At 42.6% G+C, this 22,881-nt stretch overlaps 2 protein-coding genes across 15 annotated transcripts in view; one reads left to right on the top strand and one right to left on the bottom strand.

The window, feature by feature from the left end:
• SAMHD1 (SAM and HD domain containing deoxynucleoside triphosphate triphosphohydrolase 1) overlaps positions 1–19,064 on the top strand; it is a 55,243-nt gene extending 36,179 nt beyond the window's left edge. Inside the window, exons 12-16 of one of the 2 annotated variants that reach the window (XM_061127216.1) lie at positions 4,822–4,958; positions 5,742–5,837; positions 12,064–12,168; positions 12,715–12,852; positions 16,952–19,064. In XM_061127216.1, the coding sequence (XP_060983199.1) occupies positions 4,822–4,958; positions 5,742–5,837; positions 12,064–12,168; positions 12,715–12,852; positions 16,952–17,065 (590 nt within the window). In that variant the 3' untranslated portion in view covers positions 17,066–19,064. Of the gene's footprint in view, positions 1–4,821; positions 4,959–5,741; positions 5,838–12,063; positions 12,169–12,714; positions 12,853–16,432; positions 16,932–16,951 lie in introns of those variants that run through there. The other variant, XM_061127219.1, reaches the window with a different exon arrangement.
• The window catches only part of TLDC2 (TBC/LysM-associated domain containing 2), a 51,192-nt gene that overhangs the window by 22,188 nt on the left and 6,123 nt on the right, over positions 1–22,881 (bottom strand). For 2 of the 13 annotated variants that reach the window (XM_061127230.1, XM_061127223.1), the window contains 2 exons: positions 21,227–21,300; positions 5,844–6,534 (listed from right to left, as the gene is read on the bottom strand). In XM_061127230.1, the coding sequence (XP_060983213.1) occupies positions 6,528–6,534; positions 21,227–21,300 (81 nt within the window). In that variant the 3' untranslated portion in view covers positions 5,844–6,527. Of the gene's footprint in view, positions 1–5,843; positions 6,535–14,606; positions 14,743–14,772; positions 14,909–18,888; positions 19,025–20,100; positions 20,237–21,226; positions 21,301–22,881 lie in introns of those variants that run through there. The other 11 variants (XM_061127231.1, XM_061127224.1, XM_061127232.1 and 8 more) reach the window with 6 other exon arrangements.

Genomic DNA, 22,881 nt, shown 5'->3' with positions numbered 1-22,881 from the left:
GAGTTCTTAGTGGCAAATCCTGAAACTGACTCTGCTTAACTAAAAACAAAGTGATAGAATCAGTGAGAAGGCTGGAGTTTCTGAAATGAGAGAATGGCAAAAGCTGAGTGGCCTCACACACAACCAAGATCAGCTTCCTGTTCCATCACTGCTAAATTTTTTTTATACATGGTATAGGCAGTTATATGGGCTTCCTTAGTGGCTCAGATGGTAAAGAATCTGCCTGCAATGCAGGAGACCTGGGTTCAATCCCTAGGTTGGGAAGATACCCTCAAGAAGGGAATGGCTACCCACTCCAGTATTCTTGCCTAGAGAATTCCATGGACAGAGGAGCCTAGTGGGCTACAGTCCATGGGATGGAGAGGAGTCAGACATCACTGAGCAACTAACACTTTGACTTTCAGGCAATTAATAGAGTCCCCATTACACTTGTAACTTTTTGGGTACTTTCCAATCATACCTAAAGGACAGGTTAGAAGTGAAATGGTGATTCTGTGTATCAAATGTCTGTACACTGAGAATACTGTGTCCATCAATATTTGCAGTTTATAATGTGACAAGTGAGTTTACTTTTTTCTTGTTAATTCATCTGGGTTGGATTGATGACAGAGTTACTTATAGGGGATAATGTATTTGAATTGTTTCTGTGTTTTGTTTTAATAATACCTTAGTAGGTACACTAGTTTTCCATTGCTATGTGGCTGGAAATGGAAAAAAGATTATAAGAGAATTTAAGCAACCTGCAGATAGTTATTTTTAAACTTTTGCTCATATTGAAGCAAATGATGCTGTATTTTTAAAAATCATCTTCAGTCTTCCTGAGAGACCAATCCTAACCATTTATCCTATAACAGTATGTTACATTTAAATTATCTTTTCAGTTTAAAACAAAAATGAATTTTGGATTTTATACACTTTTGGGTTAACTGACAAACTGTCAAATATTGTACATCTTAATGAGGTCATAACTGCACATGACTGTACGTAGCTCTTGTTCACCATGAACACGGTGACTAGAACACTGAAATTGGCTTTTACCCTGTTCAGTGAGATGAATTCACTGATCACTTGCTTGGATATTGTCACAATGCCAAAAATCCCAAAAAAGAAATTAGGTCACATTTTTATGCTTTAACTGTCAGAATATAGGAGAATAAGCATACTGCCTTTCCACTTTAGTCATTTGAGCCAGGAATCATCTTACTTTTCTTGCATGTTATTTTGAGCAGTCATATGATCCTTATTGTCCTTAATAACAACACAACCTTGAAGGAATAGGATCACGTGAGCCTTCCTTTCTTTTGTTGCAATTCTAAAAGCAACTCATCTTTATTTTGAAAATCTTCACTTCTTATTTTTAAATTTTTTAGAATTTTTTTTCATGTTTTAGGGACAAGTGTTGAAAATATACAGCAATGTTAAAAGAATTTTACAGTTAAAACCTATATATAGAACCTAAATTCTACCATTTACCAGACTTGCTTTATCACATATTTATTACTTACCATCCCTCTATCCATTTATTAATCTATCTAAAGCTTGATATATTTGAAAGTAAATTTCAGACATCAGTATACCCTAATTCCTGCAGCATGCAGATTAACTAAAGTTCAGTAACTGTTATAGATTTTTTTCTTTTTATGCAAAATTACATGCAATTTGTATGTTTATAAAAATTGTAAGGTTAACATTTGCTGGACAAATGCAGGACACAGAACATTATCTTCTCCTTAGAAAGTTCCTTTATGCTCCATCCCAGTCAATACCTGTTCCCACCTCATCTCTAGAAGCAACCACTATTACCTGTCCTAGGGTTTTATATCAGTGGAATCATACAGTATATATTCTTCTGCATAAGGCTTCTTTCACTTAGCATTGAGATTTATCCAGATTGCATGTATCAGTAATTCATTCCCTTTTATTGCTGAGTAGTAGACCATTGTATGAATATGCCACTGTTTCTTATTCTGTTCTCTCTGCTTCCTAAATTCCTATTTCTGATGGATGTTTCAGCTTATCTGGATGAAACTATCGTAAGCATTGCAAATGTTATGACCACTGTCTTAGGTAGTCATTTTCTTACCTTGGTCTTTATTCTGCAATATTCCTAAGCAATAGATGGACCTTATCCCTTCCTTTCCTTCCCTTGGAAGACCTTACCTTCAAATCCCTTAATTAAATTGGGGCCTTAGAATGTTAAATTCAAAAGAACCTTAGAGATTATCTACTTAAAACTCCTCAGATGAGGAAACTAAGGCCAAATGAAGGAAAGCAACTTATCCTAATAAATGGCAAACCTGAGCTCAAATCAAGTCTTCTGACTCCCAAGTTGAATGTTGTTTACACTCTTTTAGTGATACTTTAATCATTAAGTTTAATAGACAAGCAGCTTCCCTTTACTTTTGTACATGACTACTTTCTGAAAACATGTATGTGGAACAAATAGAACTCTCGTACATGGCCAATGGGAATGCGGATGGTACAGCCACTTGGAAAAATTTGAGCATTTTCTTTCTTTCTTTTTTTTTTTTTTTTGAGCATTTTCTTTTCAACATATATGTATCCTGTGACCCATTAATCCCTCTTCTGCCCACTCAGCCAATGAAAACGTCAGTCCACCCCAAAACCTGTACCTGGTAGAATAAGATGAAAGGCATAAGAAGAGTATCAGTCAGGTTCTTTGGGGTTCGAAGGAAGAAGGAATTACATCTCTGATTTGGATGCACTGGGGAAGGTTTCATAATTAGGCACTTTTTGAGATGAACCTCAGAAATTAGATAGGCCTTCAGGAAGTGAGATTCTGTCATGGGGGAAAGCATTTCCCTAATTTAGCTGGGAATAGGGTAGATTAAAGCATGGATTAGAAAAGTGTGGTCTTATTATATTAAAATTGTTTTGTTTTTCAAACTGAGTGTAATATGTAAAGAAATAATGAAAACCAGACTTCCCTGGTGGTTCAGTGGTTAAGAATCCTCCTGCCAATGTAGGGGCCACAGGTTCCATACCTGGTCCGGCAGGATTCTCCGTGCTGTGGGGCAACTAAGTCCATGCGCCACAGCTATTGAAGCCCATGGGCATTAGAGCCCTTGCTCTGCAACAAGAGAAGCCACCACAGGAGAAGCCCAAACACCACAGCTAGAGAGTAGCCCCTACTCGCCGCAACTAGAGAAAGCCTGTGCACAGCAAAAAAGACCCAGCACAGTGAAAAATAAATAAAATGAACATGTTTTTTAAAAATGTTTTTTAAAAACATTACTGAGAGGGTAAGGAATCTGTTAACCATGGATTAAGAGGGAAGAACATACATATACGTGTAGGTGACATGAATGACATAGGCTGCTAATATTTTGCCAAGAAAGGGCATTTTAATAAAATTCACTTTGCAAAATGCAATGGTTGATTCAATCAAGGATAATGAATGAATGCTAAACCATTGGTTGAAAACTTACTGGGATAATCAGAGCCTCTGAAAATATCACCTTGCAGAAAGATTCATTTATAACAGAGAAAAACCTGGGGATTATTGCCCTAACCAACTTTTGGAACTTGTTAACAAAGCCAGTTATGTGACACATGATGTGATGCACTGAGCCAAGCTCTTGTAGTGCTCTTAGATGTTATAACACTTGTATAATGTTCTTCATAAGTGTTTTCCTTGAATGTAGTGGTGAAGAAACAGCAAACAAGTTCAGTCTGGACATTTTACAAAATGACTATGTGAACTTTTCTAAATTGTCAACATCATGAAAGAAGTTGGAATTACCTAGTTCTAGTTGGGAGGAGCCTAGAAAACAACAACTAATGTCATCCATAATCCTTGATTGGTATCTCCATCCAGCAACAAAAATTTGTAAATTGCATTATTGCAACAATTAAACAAATTCAAGTACAGATTGTATGTTAGATATCTTTATATCATTGTTAAATTTCTTAACATGATTGTGATTAAGTTAGAGAATGTTCTTGTTCTTGGGAGGTATATGCTTAAATATTTAGGAGTCAAGGGTCTTGATGTCTGTAAGTTTCAAATGTTTCCTCAAAAATTTATATGTGCACACATACAGAGAGCGTTTGCATCTGTCGAAACAAAACAGTTTATAAATTTTGGTGAAGGGTATTTTATTTTGAAATTTCTGAAATAAAAAGTTTGAAGAAAAAGGAAGAAGGAAATTAAGCTGCCTTCTATCATCATGGAATGAAACCTTTAAAAGCTTTTTCTTTTTTTTTTTTGACTGTGCCTTTCTTTGCGGGATCTTAGTTCCCCTACCAGGGATCGAACCCAAGCCCCAGCAGTGAAAGTACTGAGTCCTAACTACTGTACCTTCAGGGAACTCCCTTAAAAACTTTTTATTAAGGAAATTTACATCACTTAGCTTCATGATTTAGCTGCAATAATTAGCATGGCAGTTTTATTTCATCCCTTCACCCCATCAGACCCTGGGCCATTTTGAAGCAGATCTCAGACATAATTTTGTAATTCCTTAAGTTTCATTCTCTTTAAAAAAAAAAAAAGCAATAAACTAATATACTTTTGTACCCCAAACTCAGTCTCAAGTCATCATCTCCAGTGCAGTCTTATCTCATCTCTCCCCTTTCCCACTCATTAGGTTATCCTGAAACAAATCCAAGACACTGATTGGAGCACTTTTTACAAAAGTTTTTTGACATCTTTATAATCATAGTGTATCTACATTTGTAAACCTCTGCTTGAAATCATTTCAGAAGTACAGCAATGTATGAGTCTCTTTAAATCTTGGGGGGTTTTTGTTTTTTTTGTTTATTTTTTATTTTAATATAACTGAAATTCCATCAAATTGGCAGATAACATTTTTCTGGAGATCTTACACTCCACTGATCCCAGATTGGATGCTGCACGAATGATTTTAAAGAAAATTGAATCCCGTAATCTATACAAGTTTGTGGGTGAGACTCAGCCCAAGAAACAAAGAATTCAAAAGGTAAGTTGAAAAGTCCTCTGTCCCCACAACAGGAAACCATTCCCATCACAATACCACAGCTGTATTCTAAGCCCTTTATATTAATATGTTCTCATTGAATCTTCACATCAGTCTCTTGAGACCTATCTTGCAGACAGACTGAAGCTTGGGAAAGATTAAATAACTTGCCTACAGAAGCACACTAAGTGAGCTAGGATTCAAAGTCAAGCCTTATTTATTCCAAACCTTTACTTTCTCAACTCGGAAGTGAGAGGGGGCCTCAAATTTTGTCTAGATCCAAAGACCAGAAAATGAATGTAATGGAAAAGGGGCCTCATAATAAGGCCTCTGCATGAGCTTCTTTGAGACTTTAAGGACCTGCTTTTTAACTACTTCCTTCTTTCACAGTTTATCACTTTCTCCCAGACAGTGCTTGCCTGCCTTCCTTAGTTCAGTCATTAGTTCTCTCTCCTGCTTGTTGAAGGGTCTTATCTTTGTCAAAAAACCTATAACACAAGCTATACTGATAACCACACCCTGCTACACAATACTTCCTTAGGTCACACTTTACTTCTTCTTGTTTTACTAATAGGTTAATGCCTCATTTCTTTCAATGTGAAATTCTGTTATGAAAATCACACTATTGTGATTTGATTAAAAGGTAGCATGGGTATAATTTGTTAGGGAAATCTCTATCTACGTTTCTTGGTAAAGTGCCATTTTTAGAGAAGAACCCTGTTCGTGGCACAAACACTGTAGGATGAAGAACTGGAGTTCTAACATGAGGAGCCTTGTCTTTTCCAGGAAGACTACGAACACCTTCCGGAAGAGGTCGCCAGTGCTAAACCCAGTGATGTACAGCTAGAAGCTGAACTGAAGGCTGAAGACGTGATAGTGGATGTAAGTAGTTAGCTCAATAACATGCTACACAAAGAATTTATTTAAGGTAAAGCATCACTACCACCCCTGTTATAACAGTAGTACCTGGTCATTATAGAAAATCTGGAAAATACAGAAAAAAGATGGATAGAAGAGAATCACCTATGATATCACAGAAGAAACTAACATTAGGCAGATTTTTAAAATGACAGCCAACTCCAGTATTCTTGCCTGGGAAATTCCATGGATAGAGGGGCCTGGCAGCCTGGGCTAACAGTCCATGGGGTCGCAAAAGAGTCGGGCACAACTGGGGGACTAAACAACAATGAACAAAATTTTCTTTGACATATTTTTATGTCAATATTGTCAATATTTTTATGTAATTGTGGTCATGTTATTAATAGAGCATTGTATATAGTGATTTTTGAATGTTTTCTTGATCAAAAAACTAATTGTTGTTGTTCAGTTGCTCAGTCGTGACCCCATGAACTGCAGCATGCCAGGCTTCCCCGTCCTTCCCTATCTCCCAGGGCTTGCTCAAACTCACGTCCATTGAGTTGGTGATGCAATCCAACCATCTTGTCTTCTGTTGTCCCCTTCTCCTCCTGCCTTCAATCTTTCCCAGCATCAGGGCCTTTTCTAATGAGTGGGCTCTTCACATCAAGGGGTCCACTGGAGAAGGGAACGGCAAACCACTTCAGCATTCTTGCCTTAAGAACTGTATGAAAAGGCAAAAAGATATGACACTGAAAATTGAACTCCCCAGGTTGGTAGGTGCCCAATATGCTACTGGAGAAGAGCAGAGATATAACTTCAGAAGGAATAAGAGGCTTAGTCAAAGTGGAAACAAAGCCCAGTTATGGATGTGTCTGGTGGTGAAAGTAAAGTCCAATGCTGTAAAGAACAATATTGCATAGGAATGTGGAATGTTAGGACCATGAATCAAAGTAAATTGGAAGTGGTCAAACAGGAGATGACAAGAGTGAACATCGACATTTTAGGAATCAGTGGACTAAAATGGATGAATTTAATTCAGAGGACCATTATATATACTACTGTGGGCAAGAATCCCTTAGAAGAAATGGAGTAGTCCTCATAGTCAACAAAAGAGTCTGAAAAGCAGTACTTGGGTGCAATCTCAAAAACAACAGAATGATCTCAGTTTGTTTCCAAGGCAAACCATTCAATTTTACAGTAATCTAAGTCTATGCCCCAACCATTAATGCCAAAGAAGCTGAATTTGAACAGTTCTATGAAGATCTACAAGACCTTCTAGAACTAACACCAGAAAAAGATGTCCTTTTCATCATAGGGGACTGGAATGCAAAAATAGGAAGATACCTGGGGTAATAGGCAGTTTGGTTTTGGAGTACAAAATGAAGCAGGGCAAAGGCTAACAGAGTTTTGCCAAGAAAACACACCGGTCATAGCAAACACCCTCTACCAATAACACAAGAGATGACTCTACACATGAACATTACCAGACGGTCAATACCCAGATCAGATTGATTATACTCTTTGCAGCCGAAGATGGAGAAGCTCTATACGATCAGCAAAAACAAGACCAGGAGCTGACTGTGGCTCAGATCATGAACTCCTTATTGCAAAATTCAGATTTCAACTGAATAAAGTAGGGAAAACAACTAGGCCAAGGTATGTAAAAAAAAAAAGTAATACATACCAATAATTTTTTAATAGCACACACACACAAAGGAAAAAGTTAAGACTTTTTGACTCCTATTTTCATAGAGAATGTAGTGTCTTCTTATATCCTATGAGAATGCTGGATGACTTTCTAACATTTTCTTCTGTTCTTCATAAGAAATTCTTTTCAGAGTTCTACTGAAATCTCAGGACAGTCTTCCCTGTGTACTTTTTCCATAAGCCTCTCAATTCTTATCTTCTTGCTGACGCATCTTTGAGTGAAGGGCAATCTTTCTATAACCATTCTTTGCCCTTGAACCCCCTTTCTATTTCCTTGGCTATATGTTCAAGTGCCTTAGATCAGCAGATCAGGCTGCAGGTTCCTGTTTCATTAGATGAAGTTCCATCAGAATAAAGGGATCTCACATCCTGACTTCCTGAGGCTCTGAAAGACTTCCCTCTCCGAAATGTTACCCCTGGGTTTGCACATGTCTGTCCTTGCCCTCAGGGCAGAGCATTGCTCCTAGTAGTCCCCCACTTCCCAGTTCATCTCCATCCAGGTGGCCTCATGCATTGAAGATGACATACACATGGCCAGTAGACATGAAAAGAAGTTTAACTTTCTTATTAACCTGTAGGCAAATTGATACAATGAGTTTTTTGATTCTCAGATATATAAGATAAAAAATTTTTTTTAAGATTTTGTGATAATAAAAATACATGGTAATGGAAGTATAAATTGACACAAAAGATCAAACTTGGGTCAGTTTTAACTGACCTGGCAATTTCAGTCTGGAGGTTTGTCCTAAGGAGATAATCAGTTTTGCACAAAAACACAAATATATTTATTGTGGCATTATTATAGTGTGAAATTTGAGGGAAAGTGTATATGTCAGTGGAATAATGCAAGCATTAAAAGTTGTTTTTAACATGGAAAGATGTTTATAATAAGTGCAAAAAGTACATACAGAATTATTTTATTTTTGCATCTTTAAATTTATATACACGTGTGTATACAGTGAACACACTGAAAAATCATGGATATATTAACATTATTTCTATCTGGGTGGTAGAATTGCAGGTGACACTTTCTTATAGTGAGTGTGGTATAAGAGTTTTATAATCAGAAAAAATAACTATCCATTTTAAGATGGGTAAAGCCCTTCTATATTCTGAGAAAGCAAGTAAAATTGCTAGCTACATGTCTTATCATGTGTTCGCATTCCACTTTTAGTTTTACGGTGTGATAAATTTATGTGGTCTATTTTACTATGCGTGACTCCTTTTAAGACTGCGACTAGTAATTTTATGGTTATCTAATGGGCTGTAAGACATAATTTACTAGTTAGAATTAAAAATATGTAGTTGTTGGTCTGTAGCTACTTTTTACTCTTGAGTCCTTGGTTAAAAATCTCTGGGACTTCCTAGGTGCTCCAGTAGTTAAGAATTTGCCTGCCAGTGCAGCGGACACTGGTTCGATCTCTGCTCCAGGAAGAGTCCACATGCCACAGGGCAGCTAAGCCTGTGCGCCACAACTACCGAGTCCACACTTTAGAGCCCACAGGCCACACCTACTGAGCCCGAGAGCCCTTTAAGAATGGGATCTCCAACTACTATAACATTCCCCTCTGGAAGAATAACTGCAGATTTCCTCAAATCTGCTTAAAGGAGGAATTTACAGTACATTGTAGAGAAAATGAGGATTATCATTTATTCCAATTTTAAAGCCAAGGAAATAAATACCTAAGAGCTAGGAGCACTTGTAAAATTGATGAAAATTTGATTAGTATTCATGCCTTATCACGATCGGTAAAAATGTCAAGGCTGTATCAGGTCTCTTGCACATGGCACTACACGGAGGCCTGTGACAGCACCAGCCCCAGGATCATGGAGAGGACTAAGCAGTTCTCCCTCACATCAGAGGGATGCAGCTCTCAGAGCCCGTGGACCCCACAGAACAGGAGGCCAGCCAGGTACTGCCGACGCCAGGCTCACTTCTGGACCACGGCTGAATCTCAGATGTCCACAGTTCTCACAGGGAGCATCGCCACCAAAGCTCATATACTGGTTTTCTTCTGTCACCACTCACAGGATAAGTCTTATCATCTGTTCTTTTTTTTTTTTTTTCTTTTTGCACTATCCTCGCCACATTACTCTATTTCTTCCTGTTATTTCATTTCCAGTCTCTTCCCTTGTCTGGAACCTGTCCATGAAGCCCTTAGGAATTTCCATTCCATAATTAATGCACCTGTATCTTCAGCCTCTTCACTATCTCTTTGCCTTTGTTGCATGTAACCTGCTATCCCCTGAGAACCTTATTCCCCTGCAGCTCTTTCAGGAAAAGCACATTTTTTAGCGTCAGGAGATCTTCCTGGTCATCAGTCCTTTTGTCCCCTACTACCATCTCCAGACCCCATGCAATATCCCCATTCCTCTGAGACTGCCATCCTTAAACCAGCTCCTGTCCTCTTGGTTGAAGATTTTGGCATGGTATAGACCCTTCCACTCACTCTAGTTCCTGCCATCATCTTTAGTGGCTTCATAGTCCCATAATGCCAGCTCTGATCTCCTTATCCTTGTCCTCAATGACCTTATCCCCTCCACCTCAGCCAGCACACTCAGCACATTATGCACTCTGAACCTTGTTGACATTGAAAAATGCCCTTCCTCTAAAATTCACTAATTTAAGCATCCCATCTCTGTCCACAAACCCCTTTCTTCCTTACTTTCTTGTTCCTAGCTCATTGGGAACTCCAGTTTATTGTCTCCTTCCTTTCTTCCATCTTGTCCCCTTACCTTTCCTGGGTACCACAGTCCACTCCATAGTCTCCCCTCTTGCCTCTCTTAACAACCAAACTTCTAAGACTTGTCTTCTCTCTTTTATTTCTCGACTTCTGTTTTGTTTCATTGTTGTTTGTTTTAAACCATGCCATGTGGCATGCGGGATCTTACTTCTCCCACCAGGGACCAAACCTGTGCCCCTGCAATGGAAGTATGGAGCCTTAACCAGTGGACCATTAGAGAAGTCCATTTTCATCTACTTCTGAACTGCTTTTCTGCCACCATCATAGACAGCTCTACTCGTTTTATTGCCAATCATCTTATTGTACTTTGCATGTATTGCATTATCTCCAAGGTCTAAGCTGGTATTAAAACTACTCACTAAGACCACCAGTGACTTCAGTGTTACTAAAACTAGCAGACAAGTTTCTGTCCTTTGTGCCTCAGAGCTGTTTCTTCTGCCTAGAATTCTTTTCTTTCCTACCTAAGCCTGGTTAATTCCTGCTCACTTTATTAGTAAAATCACTTTCCCAGGAGAATATTTTCAGTCACTGCATAGGAGCCCCAGACTACTAGGTTCTCAGGTCACAAAGTTTCATAGCACCATTTGCTTTTCCTTAGTAGCTCTTTTGTTTTTTAAAATTTTTTGGCCACACCACCATACAGCTTGCAGGATCTTAGTCTTCAGATCAAACTCCAGGGATCAAACCCAGGCCCCTGGCAGTGAGACCGCCAAGTCCTAACCACTGTACCATCAGGGAATTCCCAGTAGTTACTTTTTTTTTTTCCCCAGTAATTACTTTTATAATTATTTGTTCTACCTTAGTCTAAGATCATGGCATCTGGTCCCATCACTTCATGGCAAATAGATGGGGAAACAGTGGCTGACATTATTTTTCTGGGCTCCAAAATTACTGCAGATGGTGATTGCAGCCATGAAATTAAAAGACGCTTACTCCTTGAAAGGAAAGTTATGACCAACCTAGACAGCATATTAAAAGGCAGAGACATTACTTTGCCAACAAAGGTCCGTCTAGTCAAGGCTATGATTTTTCCAGTGGTCATGTATGGATGTGAGAGTTGGACTATAAAGAAAGCTGAGTGCCGAAGAATTGATGCTTTTGAACTGTGGTGTTGGAGAAGATTCTTGAGAGTCCCTTGGACTGCAAGGAGATCCAACCAGTCCATCCAAAAGGAGGTCAGTCCTGGGTGTTCATTGGAAGGACTGATCTTGAAGCTGAAACTCCAATACTTTGGCCACCTGATGTGAAGAGCTGACTCATTTGAAAAGCCCCTGATGATGGGAAAGATTGAGAGCAGGAGGAGAAGGGGATGACAGAGGATGAGACGGTTGGATGGCATCACCAACTCAATGGACATGGGTTTGGGTGGATGCTGGGAGTTGGTGATGGACAGGGAGGCCTGGCGTGCTGCAGTTCATGGGGTCACAAAGAGTCAGACACAACTGAGCGACTGAACTGAACTAAACCTTAGTCCAGGCCATGTGGTCAGTGGGGGCTGGGATTTTATCAAATATCCTTGTATCTCTGCACAACAGTGCCTGACATGTCTGTCACATAGTGGATATTGACTTTATACCCTACCTATGTTGAAAGCACAAAATCTCTCTCCTCACCCTACCCAGATTTCAAATCCCTATGGGTCATGCACCAGACCTACTTTTGTTCAATTATGAGCCACTCTAGCAGGGCTCCTACTTCTCCAGGGCTCCTAGCTTCGTTTCTTGTGATACCCTCACAATCCCGAATTTAATTCTCATTGCTGTTATGTACATGATCGCTCATTTATTGCTTGTATTAAGGTTATCAACATGGATTATGGGATGGAAGACAAGAATCCTATTGATCATGTTCGCTTCTATTGTAAGAGTGACCTCAGCAAGGCAATCATAATTACTAGAGACCAGGTAACTACTTACAGTAGCATTTGGCAAATCTTTGTAGTAAAGTTGCATCTTAACATGCAGGTTAGGCTCTGAAGTCAATGTATACAGTTTTTAAAAAAGAAACAGAAACATATCTTTAAAATTAAAGTATACTTGATTTTCATAGACTAGACCATCTTACCAGCCAGTTTTTCCTGTTTGTTAAACTTGAAGAAAGCTCTGTTTTTTGGTTTAGAAGGTAATTTATAAGTCTGATGGGACAGGAATATATGGTTGAAGTCATCTAAGTTAAATGTGCTTATTTGTATATCTTCTGTGAGAGAGTCTGTAGTCTTCATATAATTATATCATACAAATCTTTTATCTTTTATTAATGGGCATAAAATTATGGGACATCTTGCAGTATGACAGTTACCCTGAATTCTTTTCTTTGGATTATCATTGGTATAAAATACCAAAACAACATGGTGCGTTTAATATCACATCAAGCATGGAGCTTAGGAACAGCTGATCTCTCTTCAGCATGTAAATTTAAGGTGACAGTGAAATCTTTTCTTCTTTAAAAAGGTTTCTCAGTTTTTGCCAGGGACATTTGCTGAGCAGCTGATTCGAGTTTACTGTAAGAAGACAGATGAAAAGACTCTGTTTGCTGCACGACAGCATTTCGTCCATTGGTGTTTAATCAGTGACTTCACCAAGCCACAGGTGGGTGACTTATTATTCGCATACATCACGGAAATTTTTAAGTAAAAACCACAAGCAATGTTTACTTCCCTCTGAAAAGTTCTCATTTAAATGATGGTCGTTTGATGAACTTATTTACAAGACAGAAACAGACTCACAAACTTAGAGAACAAACTTATGGTTACCATGGGTGAAGGATGGGGGTGGGCAGGAATAGTTAGGGAGTTTGGGGTTGACATGAACACACTGCCATATTTGAGATGGATAACCAGCAAAGACGCAGGACCTTCTGTATAGCACAGGGAACTCTGCTCAGTATTATGTAACAACTTAAATGGGAAAGGAATTTGAAAACGAATAGATACATATTTATGTATAACTGAATGACTTTGTTGTACACCTGAAACTGACAGAACATTGTTAATCAACTGTACTCCAATATAAAACAGAAAGAAAATAATAGTCATTTGACTTGATTTGGAGGAAAAAAAGTTTTTCCACATTAAGCCTCCCTTTTAATCTTTTAATTATTTTTAAAATTGGAGTATAACTGCTTTACCATGCTGTGTTAGTTTCTGCTGTATAACAACATGAATCAGCTCTATGTAAACATAAATCCTGTCTTTCTGGAGCCTCCCTCCCACTCACCCCCATTGCACCCCTCTAGGTCATCACAGAGCACTGAGCTGAATTCCCTGTGCTATACGGCAGCTCCCCACTAGCTATCTGTTTTACAGCCTGGTAGTTTCACCAGTCATTTTATTGTACTTTGCATGTATTGCAACATCTCCAAGGTCTCAGCCTGTATTAAATCTACTCTCAGTAAAACTCCAAGTTACTGAAACTACAAGTTACTAAAACTAGCAGACAAGTTTCTGTCCTTTGTGCCTCAGAGCTATTTCTTCTGCCTGTAATTCTTTTGTTTCCTACCTAAACCTGGCTAACTGCTCACTTCATTAGTAAAATCACTTTCCCAATGCTGAGTAAACTCAGTGTTCCCAAACTTATAACCTATATAAATTCACTAGTTGCCAATCCCATAGAGAATGTTGTTGAAATGGTCCTTTATTGACCTGCAACATGGTGGATGCCTGGCACAGAGAACATGACCAATTGATAGTTGTTGATTGAACAAATGATTGGTAGGTAGGTCGGAAACAGTGTTCTGCTTCCTGGTCTAGTACTGTCTCTCACAGCACCCTACCTTCTTTTCTCCCCAAGCACTGGATGCTGAAGGAAACAAAAATGAAAGGTTAGATGTGAAAGAATAGCCCAGTATATCAGATCTTTGTCAAATGCCAGAGGGAGGGACACAGGGAAGTCTTTTAGTATTCAGGGTTGAGAGAGCTGTCAGGTAGGAAGGAGGATTCTTCTAGATCCAAAAGCTGGATTGTGTTTGGATGAGTAGCAGAGAGAAATGAGAGCTACACAAAATTGAAACTGGAACAAATCGGGTGTGTTTGGGAGCTATGAAGACATAGCTATGAAGCTATGGTCTGACTGGAGGAGAAAAGTCTTATTGTTGAGGTGACAGGGGAATCAGAAAAAATCAGCTTGATTGTGGAGAAGCACTGAAAATCAGCTACGAAAGAGTTATTCTTATGCACAGTGGGGAGGGAATTGCCTCAAGACTTACCATGCTGCTATAATTATTTTCTTTTAACAATTTTATTTATGTATTATTTAATTTTATTGATTTATTTTTGGCTGCACTGGGCCTTCATCGCTGTGCACAGGCTTTCTCTAGTTGCAGTAAGCAGGGGCTGCTCTTCATCGCAGTGCACAGGCTTCTCATTGCAGTGGCTTCTGTTGCGGAGTGCAGGCTCTTGGTGCACAGGCTTGTGCTGCACGGGCTCAGTAGTTGTGGCTCACGGGCTCTAGGACACGGGCTCAGTAGTTGCGGCTCACGAGCTGTAGGACACGGGCTCAGTAGTTGCGGCTCACGGGCTCTAGGACACGGGCTCAGTAGTTGTGGCTCTCGGGCTCAGTAGTTGTGGCTCACGGGCTCTAGGACACGGGCTCAGTAGTTGCGGCTCACGGGCTCTAGGACACGGGCTCAGTAGTTGCACCTCACGAGCTGTAGGACACGGGCTCAGTAGTTGCGGCTCACGGGCTCTAGGACATGAGCTCAGTAGTTGTGGTGCATGGGTTTAGTTGCTCCGTGGCATGTGGGATCTTCCTGCCTGGACCAAGGATTGAACCCCTGTCCCCAGTATTGGCAAGCAGATTCTTATCCATTGTACCACCCTGGAAGTCCCTGCTGTAATTATTATTTACTTCTGGGCTTTTATCTCTAGCTAGACCTGTGGGAATAAGGAAGTATGTCCATCTTAAGAACTATAGCTTCTAAGGAGACTAAGCCCCTGATGAGGAAGGAAGACTCTAGCGACAGATAGACTGGCACGTGGAGAGACTGGAAACAGAGAGATAAGAGGCTACTCAAGTTCAGCTACTCAGTTTGGACCCTAGAGCCAGATGCATTCATTCAGGGAATGAGTGTCCCCCAGGTCCTGTGTCCGGGACCAGGGATGGAACAGTACCTGAGACAGTTCCCGAGGGTCTCACTCTAGTTGGGGACAATAAAAACTTGAGTCAATAATAATCACAGTAGTGCGTAAGTACTTTGGGGTCAGAGCAATGTGTACAGTCTCAGAGGAGCAAAAAGGTGAAGGGTTTATGCCAGAGTTGGTTGGTTGGGAAAGACTCATTTAAAGAAGGACTTGGAAAGACTTCCCTGGTGATCCTGTGGTTAAGAATCCACCTGCCAATGCAGGGGACATGGGTTCAATCCCTGGCCTGGGAGGATCTCACATGCCATGGGGCAGGTAAGCCCGTGTACCACAATTACTGAGCCAATGCTTTTAAGCCCGCACTCCACAACTAGAGAAGCCACCACAATGCGAAGCCCATACACTGCAACTAGAGTATAGACCCTGCTCGTGTATAGAAAGCCCGTGGGCAGCAATGAAGACCCAGTGCAACCAAAAATTAATTAATTTTTTTTAAAAAGAGCTTGGAAGCTGAGACCTGAAGGATGGATGAGGAGTCAACTGCATAAAGGGGGTGGGGGACCGGAAGGTGAGAGAGAATGAGGTGCATTTAGGGGTGGGATCTGAGCTCTGTGCAGAGTCCTGTAAGCCAGGAGCCCCAGAGCAGTGGGAGCCATTGGGGTGTTTTAACCAGGAAAGTGACACGTTCAAGTCAGCGTTTACAGCAGAGTCACGGCCACTGTACCCGACCAGAGGGCCCATAAGAGAAGCACCTTGACTTCTCTGCCCACCTCTCTTCCAGTCTCCCACCAGTGCCTCCCACTAGCCCAACCTGACTAGAGGCCAGTAGGCAGGGGAGCTGGGAGATGTGGTTCACAAGAGCAGCTCCTGTTACGCAGAGCAGGGCAGAGGGAGGTGGAGAGCGGATCTGAGAGCAAGTAGGCATGTGAGGCCCACAGTGTTCTACACGAGCCTTCTCTTCCTCATGCAGTAAAGGCTCTGACAGTCCTGTACCCTCATGTAGCCTAGAGAATCCAGTCACGAGTTCAAGAACAGTTCAGGATAGAGTCAGGCGCTGGAGGGCCTAACTTCTTACACTCTTTGATTTCCAGTCATAGTGTCGCTTCACTTCGACACCAACCCTCATTTTGGGTGGAGTCTAGGGAGCTGAGGCCAAAGTGACAGCTTTGATTATGGAGCAAAGGTCAAGTTCCACAGGTACACACTACCTTTCCCTCTTTTTGCCATCTAATAGACCTGGGCCATTTGTTACAGGGGAGACTAAGAAAGAGGGTCCAGCAAGGATCTAGCACATTCCCTTTTTCCCTGGAAAACCAGGGCAAGGTGCGTCCCCGGAAGCTGCGTGAAGGGACGGGGTCACCGAGCCGGGCCACGTGCTGCTTCTGGCCGTCTTTGAAAAGAACTGGTGTGGTGGCTTTTGCTCTGAAAGCTCGTCCCTTCCCAGGACCGTGTGTCTCTAATTAAGCATGTACACTGTCCGGGGTTTCCCAAGAGTAAGTCTGTCCAGAAGCAGGCTGTCTGCAGGACGAGGATATGTGTGCCTGTAACATTCACTTAAAACCATGAGAACTGGCTTTTTTCTCTATTCCTAGTTACTCTCTCTTTGACAGGATGGTGACGTTGTAGCCCCGCTTATAACACCTCGGAAATTGGAGTGGAATACAGCTGGCATCCAGGAAGGGTCCAAAGCCAAAACCCAGCTTTTCTCAGATGACTCGATGTGAATGTCTGCACTTTTTGTTTACAAAAAGCCCCTCCCCATCCCCTTTCCCTCCTCCCCCAGCACAATTAATTTAGGGAATTTGGTCACAGAGGTCTACAAATGGAGTGACAGCTAGTGCTTTATATTTTATATCTTGAATGTACACACATACTAAGTCATTTTTATCTAGAGGAACAGGTATTAGGCAGACCTTTATTAACATGAGCTATGGAAAGCACAGCCTTGCCTCTTTTTAATATTAATCAAAGTCTTTCTTCTTTAGCAGTCTATTTTCTTAGAATTAACAGCTTTTTTAAGTACTTTGAACTCTTATGACATTATAGTGTTTTTTAAAAAAATTGGAAATAAGACAAAGGCACACACTGGAATTTGCAGTTGGGGTTGTCATGAACAGCCGTGGTTAAAAACAGAATGTGAAACCCCAGCCCCCTGAGGAGGTGCCCGTCACCCTGAATTTGAGGCTAGCTTTCCTTGAGTGGATTGCAACATTAGTGAAAGGCACCTCCCCTCACCCTTTTAGCCCCTCATAAACTGCCAGGTTGGGGTCAACAGTATAGGAGGGCCACGAAGGGGCTCCAGCTCTTCAATGAGAGGCCTGATTGATGTGTTGAAAAGATCTGAGGGTGCTGGCCTCCTCCAAAATGGGACATAAAACTGCCTTACAGGAGACCCCCTAGCTCCAGTAGCAGAGGGACTCCCCAAACCAGGCTGTCCCCTGGGTCAGCTGTGGCTCCAGCCCATGTGGGTTTCTTTCTCTCCTGAGTGCTCACTGCCCATGCCCTGAGGGTTCCACCACTGCCCAGCCTGGAGAAAGCAGCTCCCGTCCCCCTGACCTCTGCCTCTCGCTTGGGTGCTGATCAGAGGCCATCATAGGAGCCGTCCTCAAGGCTGCTCAGAGCTAGGACTTAATTTTTGCCAGTTCAGTGCATTTGATGAGTTTCAGGGCAAAGACTGGCTGCCTATGCTGAGACAAAGTGACTTACCCAGTGAATTCCAGGTTCCCCTTTGTGTCTCTACCTCCAGCAGTGGAGTAGCTACCACTGTGGTTGAGCAGTGCTCCTGAGCTAAACAGAGTCTGGAGTTAGAGCTAAGTCTGGAGGCTGCCAGAGGCAGGGCCACGGGGAGTGCAGTTGTGAGCCCCTGACATCTTGTACTTCACCACGCCCTTACAGAAGCCTCCCTGGCAGCCTAGGCGTGGGGAGCCAGCCTTGGCTCTGGGTCAGAGCAAGAGGGAGCGGGGAGGAGCTCAGACCGCAGGGCAGCAGATCACCCCAGCATCTTGGGGGTGCTGCCACCGTCCACTGTGTAACCAGGTGCTCCTCTGTTGACACTAGGGTGACAAGCGTTTGCAATGTCTGCTGTTCTGCTCTGTCACCCCCTCCTACCCCCAGTAGATAATCGAGTTGACCCTAATTCCTAGAGTAGTTAAAACCGTGCTCCTCTCCCACCACAGTGCTGTGTGATGGGGATGTGGATACAGTGGGCTCCTAGAAGCCCAAAGAAAGTGGTCATGGTACCAGGTCGTGTCTGTTTTGGCCACGGTGCTTCCAAAACGTCCAGTGGGGAGAACCCTCCACCTCAGACTTCATGTGTCCAGGCCCAAGGTCAAGAATGTATCGTTTCTCTGCAAAGATTGTTTGATTTTTGCCACTCCTCCATTTATATGATTGTTTTACTCTGGAAGTTTGTCATCTCAGAGTGTATCATTGTGCTGAGGAACAACTTGAATCTGTTTTGTTTGCATCTTTTGTTACTTTTTGGCAGCTGCACTTTATGCTCTTTGCAACTGTTTTAATTATGGGAACCACGTGCCATTGACAAGGTTAAATTTTTCTTAAGAAGCATCTTCACTATTGGTATAAAAAGGGAGCCTTTAACAGCTTGGCATCTAGAGTTATTGAGCTTTGTCACCTTGAGAATGTAAATAAGACTGCAGGTTCAAGTGCCTGGTTGCTTCATCCTGGTAAGGGAAACAGATGCAATAAAGCTTCATGAATGTACCTCTGTCTTGAAATCAGTGGTGTCTTCCTCAGTGACTTTCACAGTCGTGTGCCCAGTATTGACCCTTTTGTGCAAAAGAACTGTGTTTGGTCTAGGAATGTGCCCAGATGTTTCTTTATACCTCAGTACCGTGTTGGGTCTTCCAGAGGGGATGGTTTTAACAGGCCCTATGTTACTTGGTTTTCCTCTTTCAATAATGGCAAGTAATGACCTGATAAAGAATCTTATTCTGTCAGGAGGCAGGCACTAGCATGGGGAAGGTTATGGATTTTATTTTATTTTTTTTTTAGTTTTTCTAAGTTCCTCTTTTGCCAGAAAAAATATCCTTCCTTTTTTTTAAATCTCCCTGACATTTTCATCTACAGAATTTCAGCTTCTTTACCCAAATGTGCATATCATTCATTGGCTGCTTTCATATTTTCCTTGTGGAATTAAATAAGAGATCTTCAAGTACCCAGCACAGTGGTAGCAGACTGGTCAGTTTTCTGGGAAACGAAGAATGCTATTTTGGAGTCTTTATTAATTTCACTGGTTGAGTTAGGTGTCTGTGGTTTGACAATACTCTTTAAATTAAAATACTGTCCAAAGCATATAGAGAAGAATCCCATTTTTTAAGAATCCCATACACCTCCTTGGAAAACTGTCTGGAAGGATATATATGAAAACGTAAGTGTTTTAGGGGGTGGTTGAATTTTAGGCAATTTTAATTTTTTTTATATCTTCTGGTTTTTCTACAATAAACACACACTAACTGTGTACTCTCTAAAAGGATCATTTTCCTGCGGAATTTTATGGTGCTTGGGTGAGGTATAACTGTCTTTTACTCCCTCAGATCCCCTCTCTAGTAGAATGTGGCCTGGCTCCACACCTATCTTGGTCCTCAGGCGACGGAGGCTGCTCTCAGCCACAGTCCACACCGGTCACCTCACCATCTGTGTTTCAGACGGAACGGGCCGCCCTGGGTGAGCGCGGCCTCGGCGGCATCCGGGGGCAGGTCTGAACGCCTGTGGCCTCAGGAGGCTGCCCGCCGTGGCGTCAGCTCAGGACCCAGGCCTCCACCTCACTGATGCAGAACTGCTCCTGCCGGGCCAGCACCTCATTGTTGAAGGTCGCACAGGGGTGGCTCCCCCCGCGGTACAAGTCTCCATCCAACCACAGCCCAAAGCGGCCACTAAAGAGAGGAGAGTCTTGGCACCGTCCCTCCAGCACCCTTCAGACCTGCCCCAGCAGCCCTTGGCCACGCCATGACTGCTCTGCCTTAGTCTCATCTCCTCTGAAACCAGTTTGTCCCAAATTGTTAAGGACTCACACATTGCCCCTCACAGGGTTTCAAGCTTTTTTTTGTTTGTTTTACAGTACAATGATTTTGATAAATATATACAGTGGAGCAGCCATCACCACAGACCAGTTTTAGAACCTTCAGAACATTAAGATGGCAATGCCTTAGCCAAAGGAGGGACTCTCATAAGCTTTGACTCCAAGCCCAGAATACATCAGACCAGGGCATCCATTCTAGTTCCCTCTTTTGACAGCAAACCTAGGCTAGAGCTGGGAAGTGGCTGATGGGGTCTGTGTCAGTCTGCCTCTGTGGAGGCTATTCAGGCAGCTGGGAGAGCAAAGAACTTGCCTGGTGCTAATCAAGCAGCTGTCATCCGTGCCCTCAGGATAAGACTGATATTCAGCCTGAATATTCAGGTCACACCAGAGGCGAGACTGACCTTGTAAAACACTCCACTTCCCACCCCCAACACACACACACCAGGTTCTGGGCAGATGCCTGCCTTCCTCCAGTGAGTTCTGTTCCCTATGTTTATGGAGCTGATTGACAGGTAGATTTGGGGTTTGACTTTAGCCTCATCCAACCATATGGAGTGCTGTTCCCAAAGTTTACATAAATTCAGCCTAAGCTGTCACCAACGAAACACTTTAGGGGAGACGTCATGCCATCCTCTCCTCTCAGTATCAACTTAGAGCAGAGTTTAGGGGGTTGGCTGGGGGCCAGGGAGTGCCACAACACCTATCGAGGGGAGATTATTGAAGGTTAACCAGCAGCCTCCCCCATTTTGTCTGGGGTAGCCTAACCCAACATTTCCAGACAGGGGAAAGGACCAGAGTACAGACCACCTCGAGACTCAAGACTGGGGAGGACTAGGACACGCACCTGCCACAGCCCATCATCAGAGAATCCAAGTCGCCTTTCACAAAGAAAGAGTTGCTTCCTGTCCACTTGAAGACCTGCGATAAGAAACCTCCAGTTATTGGCGGAGTCCTGCTCCTGCAGTTTTACTCTGGACCACTGGGTGGCAGTGTGGTGAAGGAAACAAACTCCAATCCCCAACTAAGGCACTGGCGCTACCCTAGGCTCCTAACTCCTGCAGTTTCTCTCAGTCTCCCTGGAGTTCACCTCCTCTTGCCCTCCAGTCTGAATTCCCACAGCCCAAAAGCCCTTCTGTTCTAGGAATAGACCAGAACCCTCTGAGGCTTCCTGCTTCCGAAGCTGGAGAGAGGAGGGGAAAGGTCCACATCAGGAGCCAGGCCCTGATTCTACGATTAACTGTTTCCTCCTCTCACTGGAGTTAACACAGCTTGCACAGCCCCGGTGCTATTTCACACCCAACAAGTTGCAAGCCCCACCCCAAAGAGACACCCTGACTACCACCAGTTCTGTCCCCGCCAGTCACTCCTTCCTGGATCACAGCCTCCTGATGGGTCTCTGCTTCCTCTGTCTCCTGCCCCGAAGCCCACGTCTGCTCTGCAGTCAGTGAGCTATTCAAAACTAAATCAGGAACTCCCCTGGGGGGTTCAGCGGTATAGAATCCACCTGCCAATGCAGGGGACACGGATTCAATCCCTGATCCGGGAAAATCCTACATGCTGTGGGCAACTAAGCACTTGGAGCCGGTGTTCCCCAACAAGAGAAGCCTGTGCACCGCAACTAGAGAGTAGCCCCTGCTTACTGCAAGTAGAGAAAGCCTGCGTGCAGCGACAAAGAGTGAGAATAGCCAAAAATTAATTATTTTTAGAAATCAAATTGGATATTAGCCCTCCTCTGCTAAAGCTCTCCAATGGCCCTGACAATGGGAATAAAATTCAGCATCTAACAAAAGCCGAAAGCCCAGCGTGCTCTGCCCTGATTTTCTCTCCGATCTCTTCCCCCCTTTACCGCCTGCACTTCGTCTACACTGACCCTTTTGACCCGGGACACCTGAAGCTATTGCTGCTCCAGGGTCTTGCTGACCCCTCTGCCCAGAATTCTCTTCCCCCAGATCCTCAGAAGGCTCACTTCTCAGCTTTTGGATGAAATGTCATCCCAGAGAAATTTAAAGTAGCCCTTCCTTCCAGGCCCTGTTCAAGTGACAATATGCCCTGCTAACATGTAAGTTCCATGAAGGCTATCTTGATTCTGGCAATATTCCCGAGACATGGTGTAGACGTTTGTTAAGTGAACAAATTATTCAGGAGTCAATTTAGGACTTCCCTGGTGGTCCAAAAGTTAAGGATCCACCTGCCAACACAGGGGAAACAGATTTGATCCCTGGTCCAATAAGATCTCACATGCCACAGAGTAATGAAGCCCACACACCGCAACTACTGAAGCCTGCCCTAGAGCCTGTGCTCAGCAACAAGAGAGATCACTGCAATGGGAGCCCAAGCACTGCAACTCAAATGCAACTAGAGAATAGGCCCCGCTTGCTGCCCTGGAGAAAGCCTGGGTGCAGCAAGGAAGATCTAGCACAGCCAAAAATAAATAGAAAACTATTTTTTAAAAGTTTAGCTAAAAAAAAAAAAGTTTAGCTAATAAAAAGATTTTTAAAG

This window comes from Dama dama, chromosome 23 (assembly GCF_033118175.1).
Source record: "Dama dama isolate Ldn47 chromosome 23, ASM3311817v1, whole genome shotgun sequence".
NCBI classification, from domain to species: domain Eukaryota; kingdom Metazoa; phylum Chordata; class Mammalia; order Artiodactyla; family Cervidae; genus Dama; species Dama dama.
This window is presented reverse-complemented; position numbering and strand designations above follow the sequence as displayed.